The following is a 25,913-nucleotide window of genomic DNA, read 5'->3' as shown; positions in this document are numbered from 1 at the left end:
CGCCTCTAGAGCTGCAGAGCCATCTCTAAGAGACCTTTCTTCATTCTTACAGGGCTTTAGTGCCCTACTCCCCATTATTTTGAATTTGTTCTATGTTGACTTATCTGTGTACATGTTGTATTCTCCAAATAGAATGGAAGTTCTTTGAGTATAGAGTCTTTTTTCTGTCTTTAAGACAGGTGGCATAGTACATAGCTAGTTGGTGTTGGAGGCAAGAAGAACTGAATTCCAGTACTGCCTCTGATACTGATTTTATCACTGTAGGCAAATCATTTAACTTTTCTTGGCCTCAAGTTCTTCATCTCTAAAATAAGGGCAGGAACTTCCATTGCCAAGATGACAGAGTGAGGAAGGAACCCTCTGAAGCCCTCCCAAATTCCCCTCCAAACAACTACAGAACTACCTCAAAATTGATCTAAGAGGAGGGAAGCAGTCTACCAACGTGGCAAGAAAGTGCTTTCTCGCTGGGGTGGGAAAGGATTGAGGTCCAAGAGCAGCAACCAACAGCTGGCCTCAAAGCAGGGTTCTGAAGCAAGGCTTCCGAACTTCAACCACCTAAGCAGGTGAGCAACTCTGTGAAGCACAGGAAGACCACTGCTCCCCCAGCACAAGCCACCAAAGGCCTTGACCCTATTGCCAACTAATAGCAAAGCCCTTCTCCTGGGTTGGCCAACAGTGAGACCCCACCCCTGGAGCCTCCCAACAAAAGGACCTTTCCATAGCATCCCAGCAGCAGGGCCCTACCTCTGGAGCAAACCAGCAACAAGATCCTTCCTCCAGGGCAAGCCTCCAGAAGGACTGTTTTAATGGCAACCCAGCAGAAAGGTCCTATCCCTCATCAGCAGCTAGACCCCACACCCAGAGGAGGCCAGCAGGGAGCCTCCAATACCCCCAGTAAAAGACAGAAAGGGTAACCTACTCTCCAATGAAAATCAACAGTAAGACCCAGAGCCCTAGCACAAAAAGCTTGGGACAGTGAAGGAACAGAAATCAACTCACTTAAAAACACCCAGTCACCCAAAAACAAAACAAAAAATGCCAGATAAATAAGCAAAACAACAAGCAAAAAAACCCTTTGACTATAGAAAGTTGCTGTGGCGACAGGGAGGATGAGGATCAAGGCATAAACTTAGAAGAGGACAAGAGTGTTGAAATGGGTAATGTAAAGCCTCAAAGAAACATGTAATTTGGTTTAAGTCCCAAAAAGAATTCTTGAAAGAATTAAAAGAGATTTTAAAAAGCAAATTAGAGAAGTGGAAGAAAAAAATGTGAAAAGACATGAGTAATGTAAGAGAATTATGAAAAAAGTTAAGGGAAAAGATAAACAAAAGTTTACCAAAGGAAAAACTCCCTAAAAAATAGAATTGGCCAAATGGTAAAGGAAGTAAAAAAGGTTACTGAAGAAAATAATTTCTCTCTTAAAAATTAGAATTGAGCAATGGGAGCTAATGACTCTTATGAGACATCACAGTACAATAAAACAAAATCAAAGAAGTTAAAGGAAATGTGAAATTTCTTACTGGAAAAATAACTGACCTAGAAAATAGATCCAAGAGAAATCATTTGAAAATTATTGCACTATCTGAAAGCTATGATTTAAACAAAAAGCCTGGACAGCATCTTTCAAGAAACCATTAAAAAAAATTGCCCTTATATATTACAAATAGAAATTGAAAGAATCCATTGATCACCTCCTGAAAGAGATCTCAGAATGAAAACTCCCAGGAACATTGTAGCTAAATTCCACAACTCACAAATCAAGGAGAAAGTACTGCAATCAGCCATTAAAAAAGAATTCAGATATCGTGGAGCTACAGCAGGTTTATATAGGATTTAGCATCTTCCACATTAAAGAATTGGAGAACTTGGAATATGATATACTGGAAGGCACAGAAGTTAAGATTACAACCAAGAATTGCCTACCCAGCGAAATTGATTATGATCTTCTTGGGGCAGGGAGGGGGAATGTATATTTAATGAAATAGAGGAATTTCAAGCTTTCCTCTTTAAACAACCAGAACTAAATAAAAAATTTGACCTTCAAATACAAGACTCAGGGGAAACAAAAAATGAAAGAGAAAATATAAGAAATTTAGTAAGGTTAAACTGTCTATATTTCTGTACAGCAAGATAATACTTGTAACTTTTTTTTTTTGCCTTATTTGGAGGGCAGTTGGGGTTAAGTAACTTGCCCAAGGTTACACGGCTAGCTTTTTTGTGTGGGTGTTAAGTGTCTGAGGCTGGAACCGAACTTGGGTCCTCCTGACTCCAGTACCGGTGCTTTACTCACTGAGCCACCTAGCAGCCCCCAATATTTGTAACTCTTATGAACTTTATTAATATAAGAGCAATTAGAAGAAATATTTATCAGCAGAGTGTGTGGATACAAGGTGAATTTGATGGGGTGATTCTCCAAAAAGCAAAATGGAAGAGGTGAGAAAGAAAATTGCACTGAACGAAGGAGGGGGGATATCGAATGGGGTAAATTATCTCACTTAAAAGAGGTATGAAAGATATAATGAAAAGGAAGATGAGAGGGGGTGATTGGCAAAGCTTAAACTTAGTCATTAAAATTGGCTCAAAGAGGGAATAACATACACACTCAGTCGGATACAGAAAAATCTATCTTTTTAAAGAGGTAAAAAGGAATGGGGATAATAGAAGGGGGAGGGAGGACTGATAAAAGGGAGAGTAGATTGGGGAAAGCAGTGATCAGAAATAAAACACTTGTGAGGAGGAAAAGGGTGGGTATTAAGAGAGGGGGGCATAAACAAGAAAAAAATAGCATGGAGGGAAATACACAGATATCATAATTATAAATGTGAATGGGATGAACTGATCCATAAAATGGAAGTGGATAACAGAATGGATTAAAAACCAGAATCATACAGTATATAGTTTACAAGAAACATATTTAAAGCAAAGAGATATAGGGTGAAAATAAGGGACTAGAACAGAATTGATTATGCTTCAGCTGAGGGAAAGAAAGCAGAGGTAGCAATCATGATCTCAGACAAAGCAAAAATAGATCTTATTAAGAGATAAAGAAACTATCTTGTTGAAAGATGCCATAGACAATGAGGTCGCAACAATATTGAACATATTTGCCTCATGTTATAGCATGTAAATTTTTGAAGAAGTTGAATGAATTACAGGAGGAAAATAGATAATAAAACTATAATAGTGGGCACTTCAACTTTCACCTCTTAAAACTAGATAAATCTAACCAAAAAGTAAACAAGAAAGAAGTTAAGGAGGTGAATAAAATTCTGGAAAAGTTAGATATGATAGATCTCTGGAGAAAATTGAATGGGAATAGAAATATACCATTTTCCCAGCAGTACATGGCACCTGTACAAAAAATTTACCATGTATTAGGACATAAAAGCTTCATAACCAAATGCAGAAATAATAAATGTAAAAAGACCAAATGCAGAAAAAAATAAATTCAGATCATAATGCAATAAAAATTACATTCAATAATGGATAATGGAAAGATGTGATTTAATTGGAAATTGAATACTCTAATCCTAAAAAAAATGGATCAAAGAACAAATGATACCAACAACCAGTAATTTCACAAGGGAAAATGACAACAATGAAACAATATACCAAAGTTATAGGATGCAGCCAAAATGGTACTTAGGGGAAAATGTGTATCTCATTGCTTACATCAGTAAAGCAGATCAACAAATTGGGCATGTAACTTAAAAAACAAACAACTAGAAAAAAGAACAAGTCAAAAATCCCCAGTTAAACACCAAATTTGAAATCCTAAAAACCAGAGGAAAGATTACTAATACAAGAAAGTATTGAAAGCAAGAAAACCATTGAACTAATAAAACTAGAAGCTGTTTTTTTTTGGGGGGGGGAACCACCAATACAAAAGATAAGCTATTGGTTAATTTCGTTTTTAAAAGTAAAGAAGAAAACCAAATTACTTGTGTCAAAAATGAAAGGCGTGAATTTACCCCCAATGAAGAGGAAATTAAGATAATTGTTAGGATCTATTTTGCCCAATTATATGCCAGTAAATTTGACGATTTAAATAGAATGGATGAATATCTACAAAAATATAAATTGCCCAAGTTAACAGAAGAAATAAATTACTTAACACAATCTTAGAAAAAGACACCGGAAAAGCCATCAGTGAACTTAGGGAAAAAATCCCCAAGGCCAGATGTATTCACAAGTGAATTCTACCAAACATTTAAGGAAGTTAATTCCAATACTATATAAACTATTTGAAAAAAATAAGCAGAGTCCTATCAAATTCCTTTTATGACACAGATATGTTACTGATACCTAAACCAGGAAAAGATGAAATAGAGAAAGAAAATTAGATCAATTTCCCTAATGAATATTGATGCAAAAAATTTAAAATCCTAGCAAAGAAATTATAGCAATATATCATAAGGATCATATACTTTGACAAGATGGGATTTATACCAGGAATTCAGAACTGGTTCAATATGAGGAAAACTATCAGTATGATTGACCGTATCAATAACAAAACCATCAGAAATAGTATAATTATTTCAATAGATACAGAAAAGACCTTTGACAAAATACAGCACCCATTCCTATTAAAAACACTAGATAGTATAGAAATGGAACTTTCCTTAATGTAAGTAATTATCAAAAACCCATCAGCGACCAGTAACCCTCCCAATACAATCAGGTGAAGTAAGGATGCCCATTATCACCATGTTATTTAATATTGTACTTGAAATGTTAGCTATAGCAGTAAGAGAAAAAACTGAGATTAAAGGAATTAGAATAGGCAATGAGGAAACAAAACTCCCTCTTTGCAGATGATAAGATATTATATGTAGACAGTTTTAGCAGAGTTGGAGGATATAATGTAAACCCACATAAAACATCAGCATTTCAATATGTTACCAGCCAAGTCCAGCAGCAAGAGATAGAGAATTCCATTTAAAACAACTGTAAACAAAGTCACATCTAAATATATGGAGAAATATTAATTGCTTATGGGTAGGCTAAGCCAATGGGTTTTTTTTGTTTGTTTTGCTTTTTTTTGAGGAGGGAAGGTAGGGCAATTGGGGTTAAGTAACTTGCCCAGGGTCACACGGCGTGCGTGCCTGTGTGTGTGTTTTAAGTGTCTGAGGTCGAATTTGAACTCAGGTCCTCATGACTCCAGGGCCAGGGCTCTATTCACTGCGCCACCTATCCTCCCCTAAGCCAGTATTTTTAAAAAATGATATTCCTACCTAAATATTTATTCAGTGCCATGCCAATAAAACTATCAATTTATTTTAGAGAGTTAAAAAAAATAACATTCATCTGGAAGAACAAAAGCTCAAGGATATCAAGGGGAGTCAGTGCAGGGAAAGTGTACAAGGTAGTCTAGCCATACTAGTTATCAAAACTGTATTATAAATTTGGTAATTATCAAAACAATATGGTACTGGCTAGAAAAAAAATGGTGGATCAGTGGAATAGATCAGGTACAAATTATATTATAGTAAATCACCCTAGTAATCTAGTATTTCCAAAGATCCAAGCTTTTGAAATGTAAATTTGTTTGACAAAACCTGCCAGGAAAACTGGAAAACCGTATGGCAGAAACTAGGTATAGACCAATATCTCATACCGTATACCAATTTGAGGTAAAAATTGATACATGATTTACATATAAAGGGTGAAACCATAAGCAAATTAAGAGACCATGGAATAGTGTATCTGTCAGATTTATGGATAAGGGAAGAATTTAGGACCAAAGAAGATGAAGAACATTACAAAAACATAAAATAGATCATTTTGATTATATCAAAAAGTTTGTGTACAAGTACAAAATTATACAGCAAGCAGAAAACTAGACTAGGGGGGGAGGAATTTGCAACAGGTATCTGATAAAGGCTCCATTTCTCAAATATATAGAGGACTGAGTCAAATTTACAAAAATACAAGTCATTCCTTAGTTTATAAATGGTCAAAGGATACAAACAGGCAGTTTTCAGACAAAAGAAATCAAAACTGGTTATATGAAAACATGCTCTAAATCACTATTGATCAGAGAAACGTAAATTAAAACAACTCTAAGGTAACACCTATCAGATTAGCTAATAGGAAAATACTGGATGTTGGAGGGAATATGGGAAACCTGGGTTGGTGGGGTCATGGACTGATCCAACCATTCTGGAGAGCTATTTGGAATTATTCCCAAAGGGCTATAAAATTGCATATACTACTGCTAGGTTTATATCCCAAAGATATTTTTTTTTAAAAAAAGGAAAAGGACCTATTTGTACAAAAATGTTTATAGCTCCTTTTTTTGTGGTAGCTAAGATTTGGAAATCAAAAGTATGCTCATGATGGGGGCGGCTAGGTGGCACAGTGAATAGAGCCCCGGCCCTGGAGTCAGGAGAACCTGAGTTGAAATCCGGCCTCAAACACTTAACACAAAAACTAGCCGTGTGACCTTGGGCAAGTCACTTAACCCCAATTGCCCTCCAAAAGGCAAAAAAAAAAGTATGCCCATCAGTTGGGGAATGACTAAACAAGCTGTTGTATATGATTGTAATGGAATATATGTGCTATAAGAAATTATAAGCAGGATCATTTCAGAAAAACCTGGAAAAATTTATATGAACTGATGGAAGGTGAAATGAGCAGAATGAGAACATTGTACACAGTACAGTAATACTGTTTGATAAAGAACTGTGAATGACTTAGCCATTCTCAGCACTACAGTGATCCAAGACAGTCTCAAAGGATTAATAATGAAGCATACTATCCGCCTCCAGAGAAAGATTTGATATTGTTTGAATACACACTGAATCATGTTATTTTTCACTTTTATTCAAGTCTTCTTATGCAAAATTACTAATATGGAAATATTTTACATAATTGCACATGTATAACCTATATCTGATTGCTTACTATCTCGGAGAGGGGAGAGAGAGAGAATTTAGGACTCAAAATTTTAAATAAGTTTAAAAAACCCAAACAATAAAATGAGGGTAAAACTAGCACCTACCTCATAGGGTACTTCAAAGGGCTAAATAAATGTTAGCCATCATTGTTGTTATAATCTCCAGTAGAGTGCTTTCCCCAAAGTGAGCACACAGTAAATGCTTGCTGGACTAATTAAAGACTTAATGAGAAATTTGACCTTCCTGGATATGCCAAGAGCTAGGTAGAAGGTGTTGCCTGTAGTTTATAGATTCTAATGCCAGCAAATGCACGTCGGTGGGAGGCTGCATGTCATGGGGGAAAGGACATTGGAACTGGGTTTGAATCTTAACCACTCATGGTTTCCTAACCTCTCTCGAGTCTGTTTTCTTCTGTAAAATGAGAATAATAATGCATCTTCCACTTACCCTACAAGATTGTTGATAAGAACAAATGAGATATTTTATGTAATGCACTTTGTAAACCCTAAGCAGGATATTAATGTCAGCTTTCATGTGTGTATTCTTCCATGTTCACATGTTCTTTGAGGATGCATCAGATTAATAATATAGTATTTCATTTAGCCTTATATTTAATAATAGCCTTTCTCTTCAGTTTAGAGAACTCTACAAATAATGCTGATGCTTCCAGCAACAAGTTTGTATTTGGACAGAACATGAGTGAAAGGGTGTTGGTGAGTTACTTCTCTCTCCTTGTCTGTGTCGCAACACCTCCCCACCCCCACATCCCCTCATAGCTTTAGTTTAATATCTAAGCATATGACTCTAAGCCACCACTCCATTCCATCTCCTCCCATTGAACCTGACCTTGATAAAATTTAGGCAAAGATTTTGTATTTTCCTGACTCATCTGATGCTACTGCACCATTCATTACCATAAACTTTGACATAGTATAATGGACAGGATGCTGGACTTGGGAACTTGAATTCAGATCCCATTTCTGACATTTACTTTTGACCTTGAGCAAATACCCTCACCATATCAACTTACCACTTATTACTCCTTCACTTTTGTGAAGGTTAGTATCCTCTCTCCCATCACCCTGAAAATGGAGATAGTAATACTAGCATTCTCTAAAACCTCAAAGAACTGTTATTATTACAGGTAACAGGTCTTTTCTTGGGAAAGGCCAGTACAGCAAGAGAGGCATTTATGATATGGAGAAAATTATTCTTTAACAGTCTCCTTCCCTTTGGAATTACAAACATGGAATTAAATAAAATGGGGCACAGTGGGCATAGCAGAATGATCATTGTATGAAACATCATGACTACTCTTGTGTATTTGGGAAAGTCTTCTTCAACCTAAGTCTTGGTTTCTTTCCCTATAAAATTGGGAAGTTACACTAGATGGCCTGTAAGGTCCTTTCTAGGATTTCATGGTGCTCTGATGCTTTAAGTATCTTATTAGATCAAATATATAAAGTCTCAAGTTGTCACAGTAAGGCAGGGAAACAGAGCGTAAGGTAAAAAAAACAAATGGTCTCTAAAGTTTAAGTGGCTAGAGCCTTGTAACGTCAGAACACAGGAATTCTCATTGTCAGGATGTAGACCCTAAAGTACAGGTCAATAGCTATCATTTTTAGCATCCTTCTCAGTCAACTTACCAACTTCTTGTCACTGGGCATTGGTTTGAGAAGTCTTTGTTTCTCCTGATTAATGATTGTCATTAAAGAAATCAAGTCACCTGGCCTAGATGTACTAAAAACTAGTACATTTCTGAAGGAACTGGTGAAATGACTGACTGAACCCAGGTGGGAGTGGTATCTAGAAAACAGGAGAACCAAAAGATTGGAAAGGGGGGGAGGGGGAGGGCAGTTGTCAAAGAGAAGGGGAAAATGTTTGGAAATTTCAGCCTCCCAAGCATGATTTCAGTTCCAGAGCAGTTCATTAAAGGGATGGTTGGTGAATGTCTACAAAAGGAGGCAGTGATCACAAAGAAGGCACATGGCTTCATCAAGAGTCAGATCAACCTTATTTCCTTTTTTGTCAGGGATATTAAACTAGTAGATAAGAGAAATACTATAAGGATGGTTTTTCTCCATTTTATCAGAAGATGCTTGCTAAAGTCTCTCACACCATTCTTGTGGAAAAGTTAGAGAGCTGTGGGCTAAGAGTATAGTTTGGGATAGCTAAGAAACTGGAAAATAGAGTCAGGGTCCAAAAAAATCTAGACAGAATAAAATGTTAGATTGAATCAAGTAAGATGAAATTCAGTTGGGATAAATGTAAAATCTTGGACTTGGGTTAAAAATTTTTTTGTCTAAATATAGCATGGGGGAAGTCTGATTAGATTTTAAATTGTCTGAAAAAAATGACTTTAAGAGTCTGAAATTGCAGTGGACTGCAAACTCAGTATGCATCTAAATGTGATGTTGCTGCCAAAAAAATCTATAATGATCTCGGGTTGCTTTAACAACTTTTAAACATAAAGAGGTAATAGTTTTATCTATACTCAGCCCTTGTGAGACCCCAGGTGATAGTCTTGTATTCAGTCCTAGAAGCCACACATTAAGAAGTAGATTGATAACTTGGAGTGCATACAAAAGAAGTTAGAATTTTAAATGACCTTGAATTCATATGAGGATTGGCTGGAGTAGAAAAGATTCAGGGGTGAGGTGTAGTTTACTGTGTTCAAGTACTGAACGTGTTGTCATCTGGAAAAAAGCTGAGATTTGTTTTATGTGGCCTTGGCAGGCAGAATTATGAGCAGTGGGTAGAAATTGCAAAGAGTCAAAGTTAGGCTTAATATCTAGAAAAACTTTTTAACAGTTACTTTTCCAGCAATGACATGGACTGCCTGGAGGCCATAATTCCCCTCAGGGGAGGTCTTCAAGCAGAGGTTGGACAGACACTAATTGGATTTGTCACAGTGGGTATTTTTTCCAGGTATTAGTTGAACTAGATTGATATTGAGGTCCCTTCCAACTCTTAGATTCTATAATTCTATAACAAGAGCTTAAATTTGATCCTATGTGTTAGATTGTAACCTTATTTCCAAGGAGAGTCTAGCACAGAGATCTGTAACACTATATTGAATATATTAAAAGATAGTAAATAACTTAACCTGCATTTCCTTCCACCAAAATTAGTCTCTTAAAAGTCTTAGCACTGCTAACTAATAAGGATATTTGCATTAAACCCAAGAAGTTTAGGGGGAAAAAAAGTAGAGGAGAGACCAGAAGAGAGACAGTGGAATAGTTTCCATCCCCATCTTGCTTAAAACCAAAGTGCCTAGCCTTCTAGCCTAAAAGGAAATTCCTGTTAGGAAATCTAATTTGTGGCTTCTGGGGTGGAATGTACATGGACAGGTTGAATCCAGGGATGCCAATCCATACAGCATCAGGTTTCCTCAGTTTAGCGGACAGTGGCAGATACTCCAACCCTTTGTGAAAGAAGTAAGAAGTGAGGAGACATAAGATTTCTGGATCGTGAGTGGCTGTCCTCACCCTAGAAACTTTGTTCTTTACAATGATTTCATCTCATGTGTTAATTATCCCCTGCAGAGTCCACCAAAATCTACTGAATCTAGTATAGATGCCAACAAGGACAACACTGCTGCTGAATCTGGCTCAGAATCCTCCTCCCTAGAAGCTACCCCTGAGAAAGGTAAACCATGAGCATCCTGCGTAGGAGCAATTAGGGATTGTCTGCTTTTACTGACAGAATTTAAAGTTACTGAAGGTAACCTGATACAGGATGAAAAATAGAGCTGCAGTTTGTTCAGAAGTTTGTTCAGTCTGAGCCTTTAGAGGTAGAAGTTGTGAAACTTTGCAAAATATCCTTTGGTACCATTTCTGAGAGTGACAAGTCTGCTGTCATGACTTTTGTTGGGCAATAGATACCGCATACTGCATTCCCGGTGAGCTAGTCATCAGTGTGCCCTGAGGGGCTGGTCCCAGGCCCAGCCACAGGGCTGATAGCTAGTGAAAGTTAGCAGTAACCTGGAGTTCCATCTCTTATGTATCTGAAGAATCATTTTTCACCCTGCACCACAATTAAAAGAAGTTCTGTGCGTTTCAGAGATCTCTTTATTGAGGTCTGTTCTGCTGTTTCTTGATAACTCTTTGAGTTTAAATCATTTTGTGATCTCTGGACCTTGGTTTCTTCCTCTGTAAAATTAGAATATTTAAGTAGATAATCTCTACAGTCCCTTTCAATTTTTTTAACCTAATATTTCTTATCTCCCACTTAACAAGGGACGTTCCTGTTACCAAATACAGTGGCTATTATTAGTGCAACTCATCAGAAGTAGTGGATATATCCTCCTTATTGACTTGATGGTCAATAAAACTTTTCAGGGATGCACTTTTGTGTGTATGTTTAGGGGTCTTTTAGGGGGGGTTTTATCATGTCAAAAATATATCATTTGTTTTTTAAAAGAAAGAAGTGTTTTCATGAGGCCTGGTTCGCTCTTCTTCTGATGCCCACTGCTTTGCCACACTTTAGAGGTGGGCCCAGATGATCAGACTGATTCTCTTTTGTGTGTGTTTTTGTGATGGAGAAATGGTCCCCTTTCCAAACAAACAAACAGGGAAAATGTTGTTTAGCTAATAATGTTTCAGAATCACTGGCAGAGTCAGCAGCCGCCTACACCAAGGCCACAGCCAAGAAGTGTTTACTAGAAAAGGTGGAAGTGATCACCGGGGAAGAGGCAGAGAGCAATGTGTTACAGGTAAGGGGGGCACTGGGCCAGAAGCAGCTTTGACTAGTCAGCGTGTCCCACCTTAAGGTGGGGTTGGCAGCAGGAGGAGCAATCTCAGGACCTCCGGAGCTAGTTTGGCCACGTTGCATGCTTTGTATAATTTGTCTACACGCTTTGTGGGGGAAATGTCTTCTAGGCCCCAACCCAAGAGTCTTCAGGTTCTCTCAGGTGTTAGAGGAGAAACCTGACCTGACCTCTCTCAGACCCTGTGACTAATAATGACTAAAGAATCCCCAAGGATTCTCCAACATGGTGTAAGTGAACAAAAGTGTTTCTCTGTTACAGATCCAGTGCAAGTTGTTTGTGTTTGACAAAACATCACAATCTTGGGTGGAAAGAGGCAGAGGACTGCTCAGACTTAATGACATGGCATCAACAGATGATGGGACGTTACAGTCCCGACTAGGTAAGGCATGCTTAGAGGCAAGCCCAAGCTCCTTCCTTTTTCACTTCCTCGATATCCTTAGCCCCCACCTCATCCAGGAGAAAGAATGGGTCTGTGTCCTCTCCAGCCCCCCTCCCAGCCTCTGGAGGGTCATTGTTTCTGCAGGAGGAAAACCCAGCAGCTTCCCTGCCGTGATTAGCTTAGTCATAAAATGGCTAGCTCAGGTGCTCCTCGTCCTCCAGACCTTGGAAGCTGTAATGCCATGCACAGAAGCTTTCCAGAAGAATGCTACTGTAAATAGCTTTTAAGGTTCTGATTACACAGTATAGTAAACATTCTGTTTATTCCATAACAAATCAAAGCAAAATATCCACAGAAAAAGTGGTCACAATATTTAGAACAAAGAACAATCATCTCAAAGTACAATAGTCAAAGTCTTCCACTCATGGGACATTCTTAAGTTAACTCAAACAGTCACTTATTCAGCAATCAATTACTAAGTATCACACACAAACCCTCCACCCCTAGGTCACTAGTAAACTACAATTTCATCATTACTCAGTACCCATGGAGAGGTCTTTTTATCTTGACTTGGGGCCGGTTCTCAGATTCCCTAGGTTCCCTTCCGTGGTCCCAGATTCTACCTGGATTCACCAGACTGTCATCTGGGTTCAGTGGCAGACAGCTCCCAGTTCCTTGTCCAGCTCTCTGGTAACAATCATCTGAAAATACAATAGAGTCTTCCACTCATGGGATACACTGGATTAACTCAAATAAGTCACTTATTCAGCAATCAGTTACTAAGTATCTCTGCCACCAGATGCTGGTCCCAAGAAATTCTGGCTGTGCCTCTCTGGGGCTCTTCTTACACAGCATTAGCTACTTCCCATTTCAGCCAACCCCTTCCTGTTACATCAGCAACAGGAGACAGGAGTTCATACCTTCTGTTTCCCCAACAGAGGCTTGATCAATTACTAAGTGCTAAAGTACCTGCTACCTTTGCCTACACAGAGGGATATTCAAATTAAAATTACATTACCATTACAGAAGCATTATTGGGATTCGTGCATGTCTCTATTGAGTCTTCCCTCTTTGGGCAGCAGGATGTAAGAATGAGCCATGCTATAGCTCACTTCTTTTCTGACTGACATCCATGGTTTTGTTGCTTTTAGTCATGCGGACCCAGGGAAGCCTGCGGCTTATCCTCAACACCAAACTGTGGGCGCAGATGCAGATTGACAAAGCCAGCGAGAAGAGCATCCGAATCACAGCCATGGACACTGAGGACCAAGGAGTCAAAGTGTTCCTGATCTCGGTAGGTCCTGGGAGCAGGGCCCTCCACATGAAGGGGTTTGCTTTAGACCAAGAGGTAGTTTGTTTCTGTCTTAGAATCATATGGACATGTTATTCACATTGCCACTGACCACCCCTAGGCTGGGCTTTGAGTTGTACATGTATGGAGAGAGAACTGGAACAGCACGTCTGAGCCCCAGCTGTGTACTTAGCCTGTACCAGGCACAGCAGGAATGGGAAGAAATGGGAGGAAAGAGACAAGGAGAGAGTCTCCCTCCTACCTGTGAAGATCCCAAAGGGACACCAGACTCTCAGATGGGGAAAAATATAAGACACAGTAAAATTCAGGGCTGTAATTAAATTGAGTGGCAGCAGCTATAAGGGTTGTCAGAATTTAAAAGAGAGATCAGCAAGGGTTCGTACGTTTCACAGAGAAAGTAGAACATTTAGCTGAGCCTCAAAGGATAACTAGAATTTAGATGATAACTGTTCACATTTGTGTATAGATAGAATTTGTACCCATGTCTCCTAAATCCAAGTATAATAGTCAAGTGCAAGGGAGAGGGATGGACATGCTAGTAAAAGGCAGTGACCAAGTCAAGGCAGCAATGACCTCGATAAGTATTGGGGACAGAGCATAGGCCACATTCTCGAAGCCCTTATAAACCAAGCAGAGCAATCTTGATGTACTACAAGAGGAAATAACAATGCATCTTTGCCTAAGGCATTCCTAAGATGGACAGATACCGTGTTTCCCCGATAATAAGACCTATCCCGAAAATAAGCCCTCCCCTTACTGTGTAAGATTCCTCTAAAATAAGCCCTCCCCCGAAAATAAGCCCTATTGAGATTGCTACTGTAGTGAAGGTGATCCCCTGCGCTACACGCTACATTACGGTACCCTTTTTATGCACCGTCACTCCTCTCCCACCCCCGTGAAACGCACGCCGCGCTCCGAGCTGCAGCAGTGAGCGCGTCATCCTGTTCTTTATTGAATTCATTATTGAATAAAGGTACATTTTTTTGTTCACATTTACCTGTTTATTAAAATTGCTGTCAATGTTCATTAAAATAAGCCCTCCCTGAAAATAAGCCCTCTGGTGTTTTTCTGTCCAAAAAATTTAATAAGACAGTGTCTTATTATCGGGGAAACACGGTAGCGTTTGGTAGGACTGGTGTCACTAGAGCACATCTTGGACCGTTGGTGTTAATAAGCCCTCTGGTGTTTTTCTGTCCAAAAAAAATAATAAGACAGTGTCTTATTATCGGGGAAACACGGTAGCGTTTGGTAGGACTGGTGTCACTAGAGCACATCTTGGACTGTTGGTGTTAAGTAGATAGCTCTTGCTATCTAGTAGTGGAGTAGAAATGGAGGAACAGCCACTGTCTAGGCTCATCAGTCTGCTCAGCTCTCTGAATGGGTGAGTCAGGGCCATCTCTTGTGCTGACCTTGGTGAACAAGGCATTTAGGTGATTGGAGTCACAGGATTTAAAGCCAGAAGAGACCTTGGAGATTATCCAGTTGAGCTCCCTCCTTTTATACAGTGAGGCAGTGGAGGGCCAAACTTGGCTTTCAATTGGCAGACTTGATTGAATCCAGGTTTTCTGGCTCCCAGGCAGCTTTTTTTCCACACCTGCATTTATGTCCTTTTTTCCAGCAAGACAAGATTCCTTCTCTGAACTGGTCATTTGTCTTTTTTGAAATAACTCTCATTGTCCCTCTGTCTTCTTACATGTCAAAGTATTTTTAGTCCCTTTGGACTTTCTACCCTGACCTCCCACTCCTTTCATTTGGAGAGCCCTGAAACAGAGAAAAGGAAAGTTTCAGAAGTTTATAATAGCATCTGGGGCTTTTTTCTCTCCCCCTGCTTTTCCCCCACTCCCAGTTCTCTTTATGCAGCTGCCCTTTGTCTTTGCAGGCCAGCTCCAAAGATACAGGACAGCTGTATGCAGCTCTGCATCATCGGATCTTGGCATTACGGAGCAGGATGGAACAAGAACAGGAGACCAAGACCCTGGCTCCAGAGCCTGAAGTGACGCAGTCAAATGAGGAAGACAGTGATGATGATGTTCTGGCTCCTTCTGCGTCCACTGGAGGGGGTGAGGACTCTGCCCCAGGCCATCCCAGCTCTGGGATCAGAATAGTCCAGGATCAGAAAGGGATATGTAGGACACAATTAAACATTGCAGACCAACTGTGCACATAATTCATCAGGCATTTATTAAGCACCTCCTGTGTGCCAGGCCTAGTACTCAGCACTGGGGATACAGAGAACAGCAAAAACAGTTCCTGTCCTCAAGGAGTCTTTCGGAACAAGCAACTTGAAAACAATAAAAATACAAGATAGAGTAAAATGCTGGTGATCTCATAGGGAAGGCCTTGGCATTGAGGGGGACTGGGAAGGACCTCTTGCAGAAGATGGGATTTTAACTGAGGAAGTCTGGGGTGCCTACAACTGGAGACATGGAGAGGGAGCATTCCAGCCATGGCAACTGGCAGAAAGGTACAGAGCAGGGAGGATGGTAGTCATATTTCAGGAATAACAGGGAGGCAGCATCACTGGATAATAGGCTATGTGGAGGGAGGAAAGTGTAAGAAGGGGTGAAGGGCTTTTAAAGTCAAAGGAGGATTTTATGTTTGAATCTGGAGGTAATAGGGAGCCAGTGGAATTGATTTGTGGGGGAGAGGTATGGTGGGAACATGAACAGCACTGTGCTTTAGGAAGATCACTGATGACTGAGTGGAGGCTAGACTGCAGTGGGAGAACACTGAGGCAAGGAGACCAACCAGAATGTTATAGCAGTAGTGGAGGCATAAGGTAATGAGGACTTGCTGTGGTGTCAGATATGTGAAGGAGACATAGAGGAAATGTTGCAACAATGTAATGGACAGAACTTGGCAAGAGAGAGGAGTGAGGGGTTGAGAAGAACATGGAGGTGATCGGGAAGATGTACCCTGAAGAGTGGTAAGGACACTCAGAAGAGGACAGGGTTTGGGGGGAAAGATAAAGATAATGAGTTCAGTTTTGGACATGAGTTTAAAATATTTATGAAATAATCCAATTCAAGATGTAGTTGGAGATGTGAGCCTAGAGGCTGGATAAGTAGATCTGAGAATCATGCATAGAGGTGTTAACTGAATCCAAGGGAGCTGAGGAGATCACTTAACAAAATAATGTAGTGGAAGAAGGAAGAGGGCCTAGGACAGAGATGAAGATCGCACACATGAAACTGAAAAGGAACAATCAGACAGGAGGAGAACCAGAGAGACTAGGGTAATGAACACCTCGAGAGGAGCGTGATGGACATTGTCAAAGGCTGCAGAGAGCCAAGAAGGGTGAGACTTGAGAAGAGGCCATAGTGCCCTGTGCTGTGCACTGGTGGAGACTTTAGGCATGGCTGTGACTTGAGTCCCTGTCCTCTTGGAGTTTGTGGTCTAGTGCAAGAGTTCTTAAGTGTTTTTGTGTCCAAGATCACTTTAGAAATCTGGCAGAATTTATTGGGAGAGATAGAAACAGGGCAAGCAAGGTATACCTTGCCATTGAAGTTGAATGTCAGCACCTTCTAGATACACTCTTATGTCCTTCTGTCCTTTTCTTTGTCCTACTACATTATAAGAACTGTCCTCCACACTGAATGGGTGAGTTTCTCACTCCTGTCCTCTCTTCCCCCACTGCAGACATATGCATTTTAACCAGGATCAGATGCTACTGATGGGGTGTAAGGGCTTGACCTTGAAAGAGATTGAGAGCCTTTCCATGAAAGTAGCTACCTGTACTCTTTCCTGGTTAAGCTTGACAAAGGTGTTAGCTTTCATTTCAGAAAAACAATTTTGGTGGACACATTGCTGGAGACAGTGTATTAGGTGGGACCCTTAAGAATAGATTAGACAGGTCTTTGGTCTAAGAGAGATAGCCAAGTGATCATCCTTTTATTAATAATCTGCTGACCTTATTTTTTAAAATGATTGAATTAACCCAAGGAAAAGAGAATGGATTAGACGTTGTATACAACAGCAATATTGTTTGAAGAATAACTGAATACCTAAGCTATTTTGAGTATTAAATATTCAGATCAACAAAGGACCTATGAAGGAAGACGCTATTCACCTCTAGATAAAGAACTGATGAATAGAAATATGCTTAGTATGGTGTGTGTGTGAAATAGTGGCCTTCTCTAGTGGGGGGAGGGAGGCAGAGATTCAGAACTTAAAAACAAACATTTTTTTTTAAAAGAATGGATTAGAGCCATAGGTATAAGATAGTTATGTGGTGCCAGCAATGATGTCATCCAAAGCCTTTACATTTCAAGCTTCCTTTTCTTCACTTCACGAAAAAGTACTTAGGAAACTGGGGATCCTTCCAGACCAGGATTAGGGCTGATAGAGGACATTGCTACACATCCCTAACTACAGCCCATTATGAATCAGTCATTTGTCTTCATAATAACATTACGAATAAATGACATTTAAATAGCTCCACTAAAATTGCCAAAGCCCTTTATATGCATGATTTTATGATAACCTCATAACCACACTTTGAGTTATGTGCTATTTTTTATTATCTTCATTTTACCTATGAGAGCACTGAGGCCCAGAAAGATTAAATGACTTACCCAGAGTCACACAGGTAGTAAGTGAAAGAGATAGACCTTTAAAATGCCAAGTTGACAGTTGTTGTGAGATGGAGGAGACATGCTCTCTGGTGCTTTGGAGTTGTTTACTTGTTGTGGGCTTTCCCCACCCCCCAAAGGCACGTGGGCTTTGGCCATGGCCCTCAGGATTATCAGACCCAGAGGGAGCTGCTGGTCAGATCTGGGGTATTTGGCTTCTTTCCCAAATACAAGGTGTCACTAAAAAGACGACCAGATGAGGGACATGGTAAAAAAATATTCTCGGAGGCCTTTTGCTCTCAGATGAGTGGGTCCTTGTCCCAGTTTTACTCTCAAATAGCCCATAAGAAAGGATCTGTGGAACTTTGTTCATGGAGGGTGAGTGAGGTGCCTCCCTGTGCTTTGCTTTCAGGCACCGGTGATGAAGGGGATGGGCAGACGGTCGGGAGCACATAGCAGCTGGAAGCTCCTCGGCTTGCAAGGCTGCTGCTTGTCCACCCCCCCGGCAGGCGCCTCAATCGTTCCAGGCAGTGTTGGCGGCTCCAGGACTTAGGAACCATGCATCCCTGTTCTGTTTGTTCGTTTCTTTGGTCTGGATCAGTAGATTCCACACAAAGCAGACTCAGAAAGCTGCCTGAATGTGGTTTGGGACATGAAAGCTCATCATATTGATGAGCAGAAAAATAACCTTCCTTGCCCCTCTTTTCATTGAAATGGCACATTGACTTCTCTCACACAACCCCTTCTCGAGACCTGAGGATTCTGTTTCTTCAGTAGCTCATGTGGCACCAACCTCCGGAAACTCATTCTGCAAGAACCTCAGGGCTTTAGCCATAGCTCTTGGGTCTGTCTGTCCTCTCCTCCTTAACACCTGACTCTTGGAGCCCCAGCCCAGCTGCAGGGAAGCAACACTGAGCAATTCCTATGCCCCTAAATCATCATCATCAAAATGTGGGCTCCTTGGAAATTGGTCAGGCTGAGTATTCTGCATCTTGTCCATCTCACCACAAGGGCAGTCCAGCTAGCCTCAGGGTCCCAGTCTTTCCACTGGCCCCTGTTGTCCAGGTCCAAGCCCCCAGGCAGCATTGAAGGGCCCAGTGGGTGTTTCACTGACTCCTCCTTCCCTTCCTGTGTCCAGTATTGTTTTGGGGGGTTTCTATTGTGCTGATCCTTTTTTTAAAAGGTTTATTTTTTTGTTGGTTTTGAATTTTTTTTTTTTAGTTTTTAATAAGATGCTCTTGTGTGTTGAGAAAGGAAGCTCTATTGTTTTGTACTCTTCTGTTACTATTTAAGGGAGAGCTAAGCCACTCTATAATAGGTGTTATATACCATTTGCTTAGTCATTTTTGTTCTGGCCAGGTGCAAGCTCACAGATAGATGCCCCTAGGTTGCCCAGTAATAACAGCTAGTGGGGAACACCTGTTAGCCTCCCAAAAGTAATGAGTCTTTCCAACAGTGGGGCCAGTCATGGAGCTAGCGTCTTTGGAGTTGTTTAAATGTTTTTTCTTTCCCTCTTCCTTTGATATTTTGATACAGCGACTCCTTTTCCCTTGATAATTCCTATTTGCATGACCACCACCATGGGAGCAGCTGAGATTAGGATGCTAAAGAGGCTGGGCTCCCTCCCAGTTCACTAACCAGTGGGGAAAGGGACTGTTTCTCCAGCTTAGTCTTCCTATATGGGCAGGATGAAGGGAGGGGGATTGCTCAGCCCTGGCCTGTTCACTTCACCCCATGCTACATCAGCTTCACTTGTCTTTCCAACCTATGCCGCAAATTAGAGATAACTACCAGACCCACCCCCACTGTGCCAGGGAGAGGACAGCTACCTTATTGACCAGCATCAGGAAAGAGTTTGGCTCACGGGATAGAATCCTGATATATCCATGGAGTTTAGGGATTGGCCTAAGTAAGTCTGTGATTTCTTTTAACACAACTGGATTTGACTTGAGTTCTTGGTGCCCACCACAAATAGAAGACTCTTCCTGGTCCTTCCCACAGTAGTGGGAACTGAAATCCCCTCCAGCTAGGATTTTCTTTTACTTTTGACTACTCTCATCATGGGACTGTTACTAGCAGTTTCTCTGGGAGGGCAACATCCCAGTGGTGCCATAAGACCTGGGCTGCTGACAAATAACTTTTGTCATTTTCTTCTGGGCTTATTCTTTTCCTCCCCTTCTCTTTCCTAGTGCTGCCTTGATATCAGGACATTTAAACACATTTTCAGATTAGTTAAATTGCCCCTTGGATGACAAAACTCACAAGTCCAGGGTCCTCAGGCTCTGCAGGTGAGCTTGGTGCTGTTTCCTCACCCTCCCCAACCCAGATGGTCTCACACTAACTTGGCCAAAGCCCAGAGAGAAGACGGAACCAGCAGATCTTGGGTCATGTTGGAAAGATTCAGCCATACTCCCACACAGATCTCACCCTCTGTTACGGTCATTCTTCAAACTTGTCAGCTGCTAAGTGAGAACATGCAGCTTCATGTTGGGGCCTTGCAGAGCTCTTTCTGAATAGTGAAGGGGGATAGATTCCACTTCAGCCCATACAAGCAACTTTTTGTGAATTTGGCCCAGAATTATCTTGATGCCCCATCCAACGCGAGTCATAGGCCAGAGCTAAACTTTATTACACTTCCTGCTTTCAGCCTTAGAAAACTAGTGACAGGTAAAACCAGATAATGCCCATGTGTTTTGGAAGATTTGTGTAAGACTGTCATATGAGATGTATTTGGGAATGACATTAAAACTTTTAACAAAACCTCCGGTCTGCTGCCTTGTGCTCTTTGCCACACAAGATTAGAGGTTAGTTTTTCTGAGGGAAGTTAAATGAACATTTTCAGCCTGATCAGGACAAGGTTCAGAGACCTTATAATAGCCTCTCAACTTTCCAGATATTTCTCAACAATAAAATCAAGAGTGCAGACAAAGATCAACTCAACCCCCTTCTAGCTCTGAAGGTCTCATTCTGAGTTTGCAAAATGAGGGGAGTCAAACTAAATAAAACAGAGACACAGGCCCAGGAAAAAGGAACCTGCTCAAAGTCAGACAGGTCAGGAATAACCTGGTCATCAATTCCTAGGCCTGTAATTCCTCTCTTCCCTGTCTTACACGTCTGGACCTTGGCTCTTCTGTCACGGTAGGAGGAAAGCTTTCAGCTTTGAGTCATCCTGGAGCTAAAGCCTGGCTGCAATGTCCTACCTCTGTTTCCTCTGTAAAGTAAAAGGCGGGAAAGGTTCCCTTCCAGTTCTAACACTGTAGCTCTAGGACTATTTCAGGGAATGATCATCATCCTTAAATTAAAAGCATTCCCAGGAGCAGAGCCATCTCTCTTTTATATGTTGATCCAGAACCAGAGATCACTGGGCAATAGAAGTTCCTCTTAGCTGAGAGGTCATGCTGCTTCCTGAACCTGAGATCCTCAGCTATTTTCATCTCTCAGTGCTCCCTCTTAGGAGAATCCAGGTTAACCCAACAGCCTCACCTAGTATACTGTCCAAAGAGTCTTCCTCCTCCCAACAAGGGTAGGCTCAGCCTCTTGCTCTAGTCACACTTGTAGAATTTAGATCTGGATGAAACAGAACTCCAAAGAGATTGTGACTTAGGAATCTCAGACCCAGAGCTGGAAGAAGCTCGTTTCATAGAAGAGCAGACTGAAGACCTAACTTGGCCTAGGGCACGTTGACACCATCTGAACCCCATTCCTCTTAATCCAGAGAGAACTTTTTTCCCACTGAATGTTGCAGGCTTCACACAGCAGAACTAGGATTTTGTCACTTTTCAAGCAAAGCCCTCTTTCCTGGACCACTCCCCCAGCTCCTTCCTGAGCACGGTAAATGCTGAATATCTTAATTCCCTTGTTGCCTTCTTAGTGTTTTCTAGTATCTTAAAATAACTCTTCTCCCACCCCATCCAATATTGGTGCCATTGCACTCCCACGAAATACCTTTGAGCAGGATCATAGAGATTTAATCCATTTCTCATTAGAGATGGAAAAACTTAAAAGTGCATAAAGGTTAAAATGACTATTCCAAGGTCATAGAGGTGGAGGTAGCAGATAAGGGATTCCAACCCATCTTCCATCCTCTGCCAGCCAAGGGGAGGGGCTTTTGCCACCCATATCCCACTTTACCCACCCAAGTTCAGCCGCACCCTTAACCTAGAGCTTTCTCTGAACATGGTGGGAAGGTGGGAACTGAAGGGGAAGCATCCCTTCCTGGAGTAATGAGGGCCCAGAAGATGCCTTCTCACAGCCTCAGAGCATGGAAGGAAAGGAATTCATTTTATCCAATTTGTCCAAGTAGGAATTCCCCTTCTCTAGCCCACCAATGCTCCCAACCAGACGTTACCCAGTTTTTGCTTAAAATTCACAGTTGGGCTGGGAGGAGGACATTCTGCTTTGGAACCATTTGTATGAGGAACTTTTTACTTTTATCAAACTGAGAGCTGCCTCCCTCTCTCTTGCATTTGTTGCTGCACCTAGTTCTGTCCTTTGCAAACAAGGAAAGCCAGTTTTACCTCTTCCCTAGAACACCTCTCCAAATACTTTTAGATAGGTTCATGTATCTCCCTGCCTCATATCTGTTTAGTAATGAACAAGGCAACAAAGTTGAGAGGCCAGCAGGGAACATGGATTTCATTTGAAAAGCACAAGTACAAGGGAACAGATTTGGGGGAGAGGGAGGAGAGGAATAGTTTCCAAGGCCAAACAAGCCAAGCTGCTTGGAGGGCCACAGCCTTTGCCAACCTCCTTGTGATACGCGATTAGGGATGGGAGGGTCAGTGATGAGTACTGGGTCTGGATAGGAGGCTTGCTGGGTCTCATGAATGCCCAGGAGATTGGTGGGGGAAGCAGTGGAGTATCAGAAGCAGGATAGAGGAAACCCCTCGTGGAGTGCGGGGACTAGTGATAACCAGTCTCAGGGCAAAATGAGAACCCACCTCATCTACTTGAATAGTTGTAGAAGCACTGGATTTTAGGGGAGGAAGGGGCCTTGGAGCCAAACAGGTTTGTGTGGTATAGAAGGACTGAATGATAACCCCAGGTCAATCACTTCATCTGTGGAAGGAAGAGATTGGACTAGGTGGTCTCCCTTTTACCACTGCACCAAAGGCTTCAGGAGGAAACTGAAGCCCAGACAAGGGAAAGGACTTTACCCACAGTCAAGTGGGTCAGAAAGAGGTAGAGTCAGGATTTAAATCTATTTCCTCCGACTCCAAATTTGGTGATACGGAAGCTTTCCCAAAAACCCGTCTCAAGCAGTTGGCTGGTGGGTGGACATGCTTAAGCCAAGGCAGAGAAAGATGAGCTGGTTGGGTTGGGGGAGGGCAGGGGAGAATGCCTCTACCCTATTCCAGGGCTAGGCCTCTGGTTCTTTCCCTTGGATCTGGGAAGCGTTGGTCACAGTTGCCAGGCACTGGTCATCAGAGCCACAAACTCTTCGTCTGTGTCCACAGAAGCACTCACACCACTGTAATAATCCAGGAACTCTGCCGCAGTGACCTGCAGGGGAACAGGATATCTGCCATGCCTAGCCTGCCCTGTTTCAGCCCATCTCCATGCCCGGCCATGTCCCCATTAGTATGGAAGGGGAAGGCGTTCCAGACACCAAGAAGCAAGGCCATACATCGAGGTGTGAAGACCACTGGCTTTGGGCTCAGGAACCTGGCCCTGCTTACTAGCTGCACACCCTGGAATAAAAGGGCCTTAGATTCCTCCTTGTAAAAAGAGGGAGTTGGACTAGAATTAGAATCGAGGCATCTTCACCATTTTTTTGTGTGGTGGACCCCTTGGCAGCTTGGTGAACCCTAGGGAATAATGTTTTTAAATGAATAAAAAATGAAATACATGGGATTACACGGGAAACCAGTTGTGTTGAAATACAGCTTTCAAAATTTAAGAAAAAGTTCTAAACCCCAGGTGAAGAACCCATGGACTAGATGATCCTTAGGGCCCCCTGAAGCCTTCATTCTTTTAAGCTCTTGTAACTAACTCCTAGAGAACAAAGAAACTTGGTGAACTGAGCAATATGTACATGAAGCCAGGGGGTCAGACCAGGGGCAGGTGGGTAGGAAGGAGGCCTGGCTACCTGCCCATCCTTGTCACCAGCATCAAAGTTGTCCAGGAAGTGCCGGAACACGTCATCCTCTGTCCATTCGCCACTCTGAAATTTAGGGTGTTTCTGGCCATTGTAAATGCCCCGAAGGTCATCCACAGTCACCATACCATCTCCACTGCTGTCCAGTTTGGTAAAGGCAGCCACGATGATGTCCTTCCTGGCCTGTGACATGGGCGGCTGGGGGTGAGGGGAATAATTAATAATTAAAATAATTAAGGATTTGGTCCGGGGCGGGGAAGGGAAGACAGAACCTCTGGAAAGATCTCAGTTGTCTGGGAACTTGTAGGTTAATATAGAAGGTGGCAAGCAATGGAATGATGGGAGGCAGAAGGTCTGGTCTCCAGCCTTTCTTTGCCTCTGTGACTTTGGCAAGCTACTTCCCCATCCTGGGTGTCATTTTCCTCCTATGTGAAGTGTTGGGAGGTTCCAGTATCTATGGGGGAAAGACCCCATGTTTGGGGGGTGGTTCCGCCATAGAAGATAGGGAGTAAGAATGGCATCCTCCAGTCCCACATTAACAATTGCCCTTTAGATACATCCACTCGGATAACCCACGGGCACCTCCAACTCAGCACGTCTCAAATATTTCAGTCTTGTTCCCCCCGCCCCCGGCCCAATATTCCAGTCTTCTAAACTTCTCTATTTCTGTTCAGGGTGACACTGTCCTCTCAGTTCTCAACCTCAGAGACAACCTTTGACTCCCTGATCTCCCTCAGCCCACCAAGTCTGTCCCCTCTATCCCCTCTATTTTCCCCCTCTCCTCCGACTCAGACCCTCATTAACTATGTTAGCATCTTAAGTGTTCTGCCTGCTTCTAGACTTCCCTCTCTGGTGCATCTTCCTCACAGCTGCCTAAGTGAGGTCCCTCCCCTCCTTAAGCAGCTCCAGGTGGTTCCTTAATGCCGTTAGGATAAAAATACAGATTCCTCTGTTTAGCATTTAAAGCATTTCACAACCTGGTCCAACCTCCCTTTCCTATTTCACATCCCTCCCCTTCATGTCCTCCCCAAACCCATCAATTGCCACTCCTCATAACATTTCATCCTCATGCCTTTGTGTGGGCTAGGCTCCATTCTTGGAAGGTACTCCCTCCTCACCTCCCAGAATGCCTGGTGGTGGTTGTTTATAAACCTCCAAACATTAGTTCAAGGCCACATCCTCCTGGGCCTTTCCTGCTTTCCCCATTCCATCCAAATTACCATGCATATAATTTATTTAGACTTTGTATTGACTTTTCTGTGAATATGTTTCACCTAATAGAACGTAAGCCCCTTGAGAGCAAGAACTTTTTGTTTTGTGTCTTTGTCTCCCCAGAGCTTGGCCCAGTGCTTGCTTAACACAGCAATGCTTGTTGAGTCCACATTTAGGTGGCCTCAGTGCAGGAAAGCTCCCTATACTGGAAGGGCTATTCCTAAGAGGATCAAGCATCCTCACCCGAAGGGCTCGAAGAAACTCCTCCAGGTCCAAGGTCCCATTGCCATCACGGTCCCAATGCTTACAGATATGCTCAGCCTCACCAGGCTCCAGGGTCAGCCCCATCTCCTCCAGCCCCCGATGCAGCTCATCTGCATCTATAGCCCGACTCCTGTTGGTGTCCAGTCGACGAAAAAACCTGGTGGGTTGGGGAATGGAGAGGTAGCTGCCTGCAAGGCAGGATAGACCTCAGTGGGGTCCAACCAGAAGTTTCAGGGGAGGAGAAGTTACCTGGCCAGGCCTTTGATACCAGATGCCCCACGTTCCAGGCACTTTGCTCTAAGTTTCTCAATGGCATTAGTGGCCTCCATAGTGAGTGAACTGCAAGATAGACCAAGCCCTGTGAGAGTCCTTCACACACACACACACACACACACACACACACACACA

The 25,913-nt window shown here is 42.1% G+C and overlaps 2 protein-coding genes across 17 annotated transcripts in view; one reads left to right on the top strand and one right to left on the bottom strand.

The window, feature by feature from the left end:
* RANBP3 (RAN binding protein 3) overlaps positions 1–25,913 on the top strand; it is a 138,221-nt gene that overhangs the window by 109,144 nt on the left and 3,164 nt on the right. For 11 of the 16 annotated variants that reach the window (XM_069082860.1, XM_069082856.1, XM_069082848.1 and 8 more), the window contains 7 exons: positions 7,534–7,612; positions 10,445–10,547; positions 11,489–11,613; positions 11,929–12,049; positions 13,201–13,343; positions 15,241–15,421; positions 18,345–20,692. In XM_069082860.1, coding sequence (XP_068938961.1) covers positions 7,534–7,612; positions 10,445–10,547; positions 11,489–11,613; positions 11,929–12,049; positions 13,201–13,343; positions 15,241–15,421; positions 18,345–18,388 — 796 coding nt within the window. In that variant the 3' untranslated portion in view covers positions 18,389–20,692. Of the gene's footprint in view, positions 1–7,533; positions 7,613–10,444; positions 10,548–11,488; positions 11,614–11,928; positions 12,050–13,200; positions 13,344–15,240; positions 15,422–18,344; positions 20,693–25,913 lie in introns of those variants that run through there. The other 5 variants (XM_069082862.1, XM_069082858.1, XM_069082852.1 and 2 more) reach the window with 2 other exon arrangements.
* CAPS (calcyphosine) overlaps positions 23,114–25,913 on the bottom strand; it is a 4,034-nt gene continuing 1,234 nt past the window's right edge. Inside the window, exons 2-5 of the mRNA XM_069082864.1 lie at positions 25,755–25,844; positions 25,485–25,662; positions 24,021–24,227; positions 23,114–23,434 (exon numbers count right to left, since the gene is read on the bottom strand). Of these exons, the coding sequence (XP_068938965.1) occupies positions 23,333–23,434; positions 24,021–24,227; positions 25,485–25,662; positions 25,755–25,834 (567 nt within the window). The 5' untranslated portion in view covers positions 25,835–25,844 and the 3' untranslated portion in view covers positions 23,114–23,332. The remainder of the gene's footprint in view (positions 23,435–24,020; positions 24,228–25,484; positions 25,663–25,754; positions 25,845–25,913) is intronic.

Source organism: Petaurus breviceps, unplaced genomic scaffold (assembly GCF_028583685.1).
Source record: "Petaurus breviceps papuanus isolate PSGF00001 unplaced genomic scaffold, PetGlider_PUasm1.0 172, whole genome shotgun sequence".
Lineage (NCBI taxonomy): Eukaryota > Metazoa > Chordata > Mammalia > Diprotodontia > Petauridae > Petaurus > Petaurus breviceps.
The sequence above is the reverse complement of the archived record's forward strand: the minus strand, read 5'-3'. Positions and strand labels throughout refer to the sequence as shown.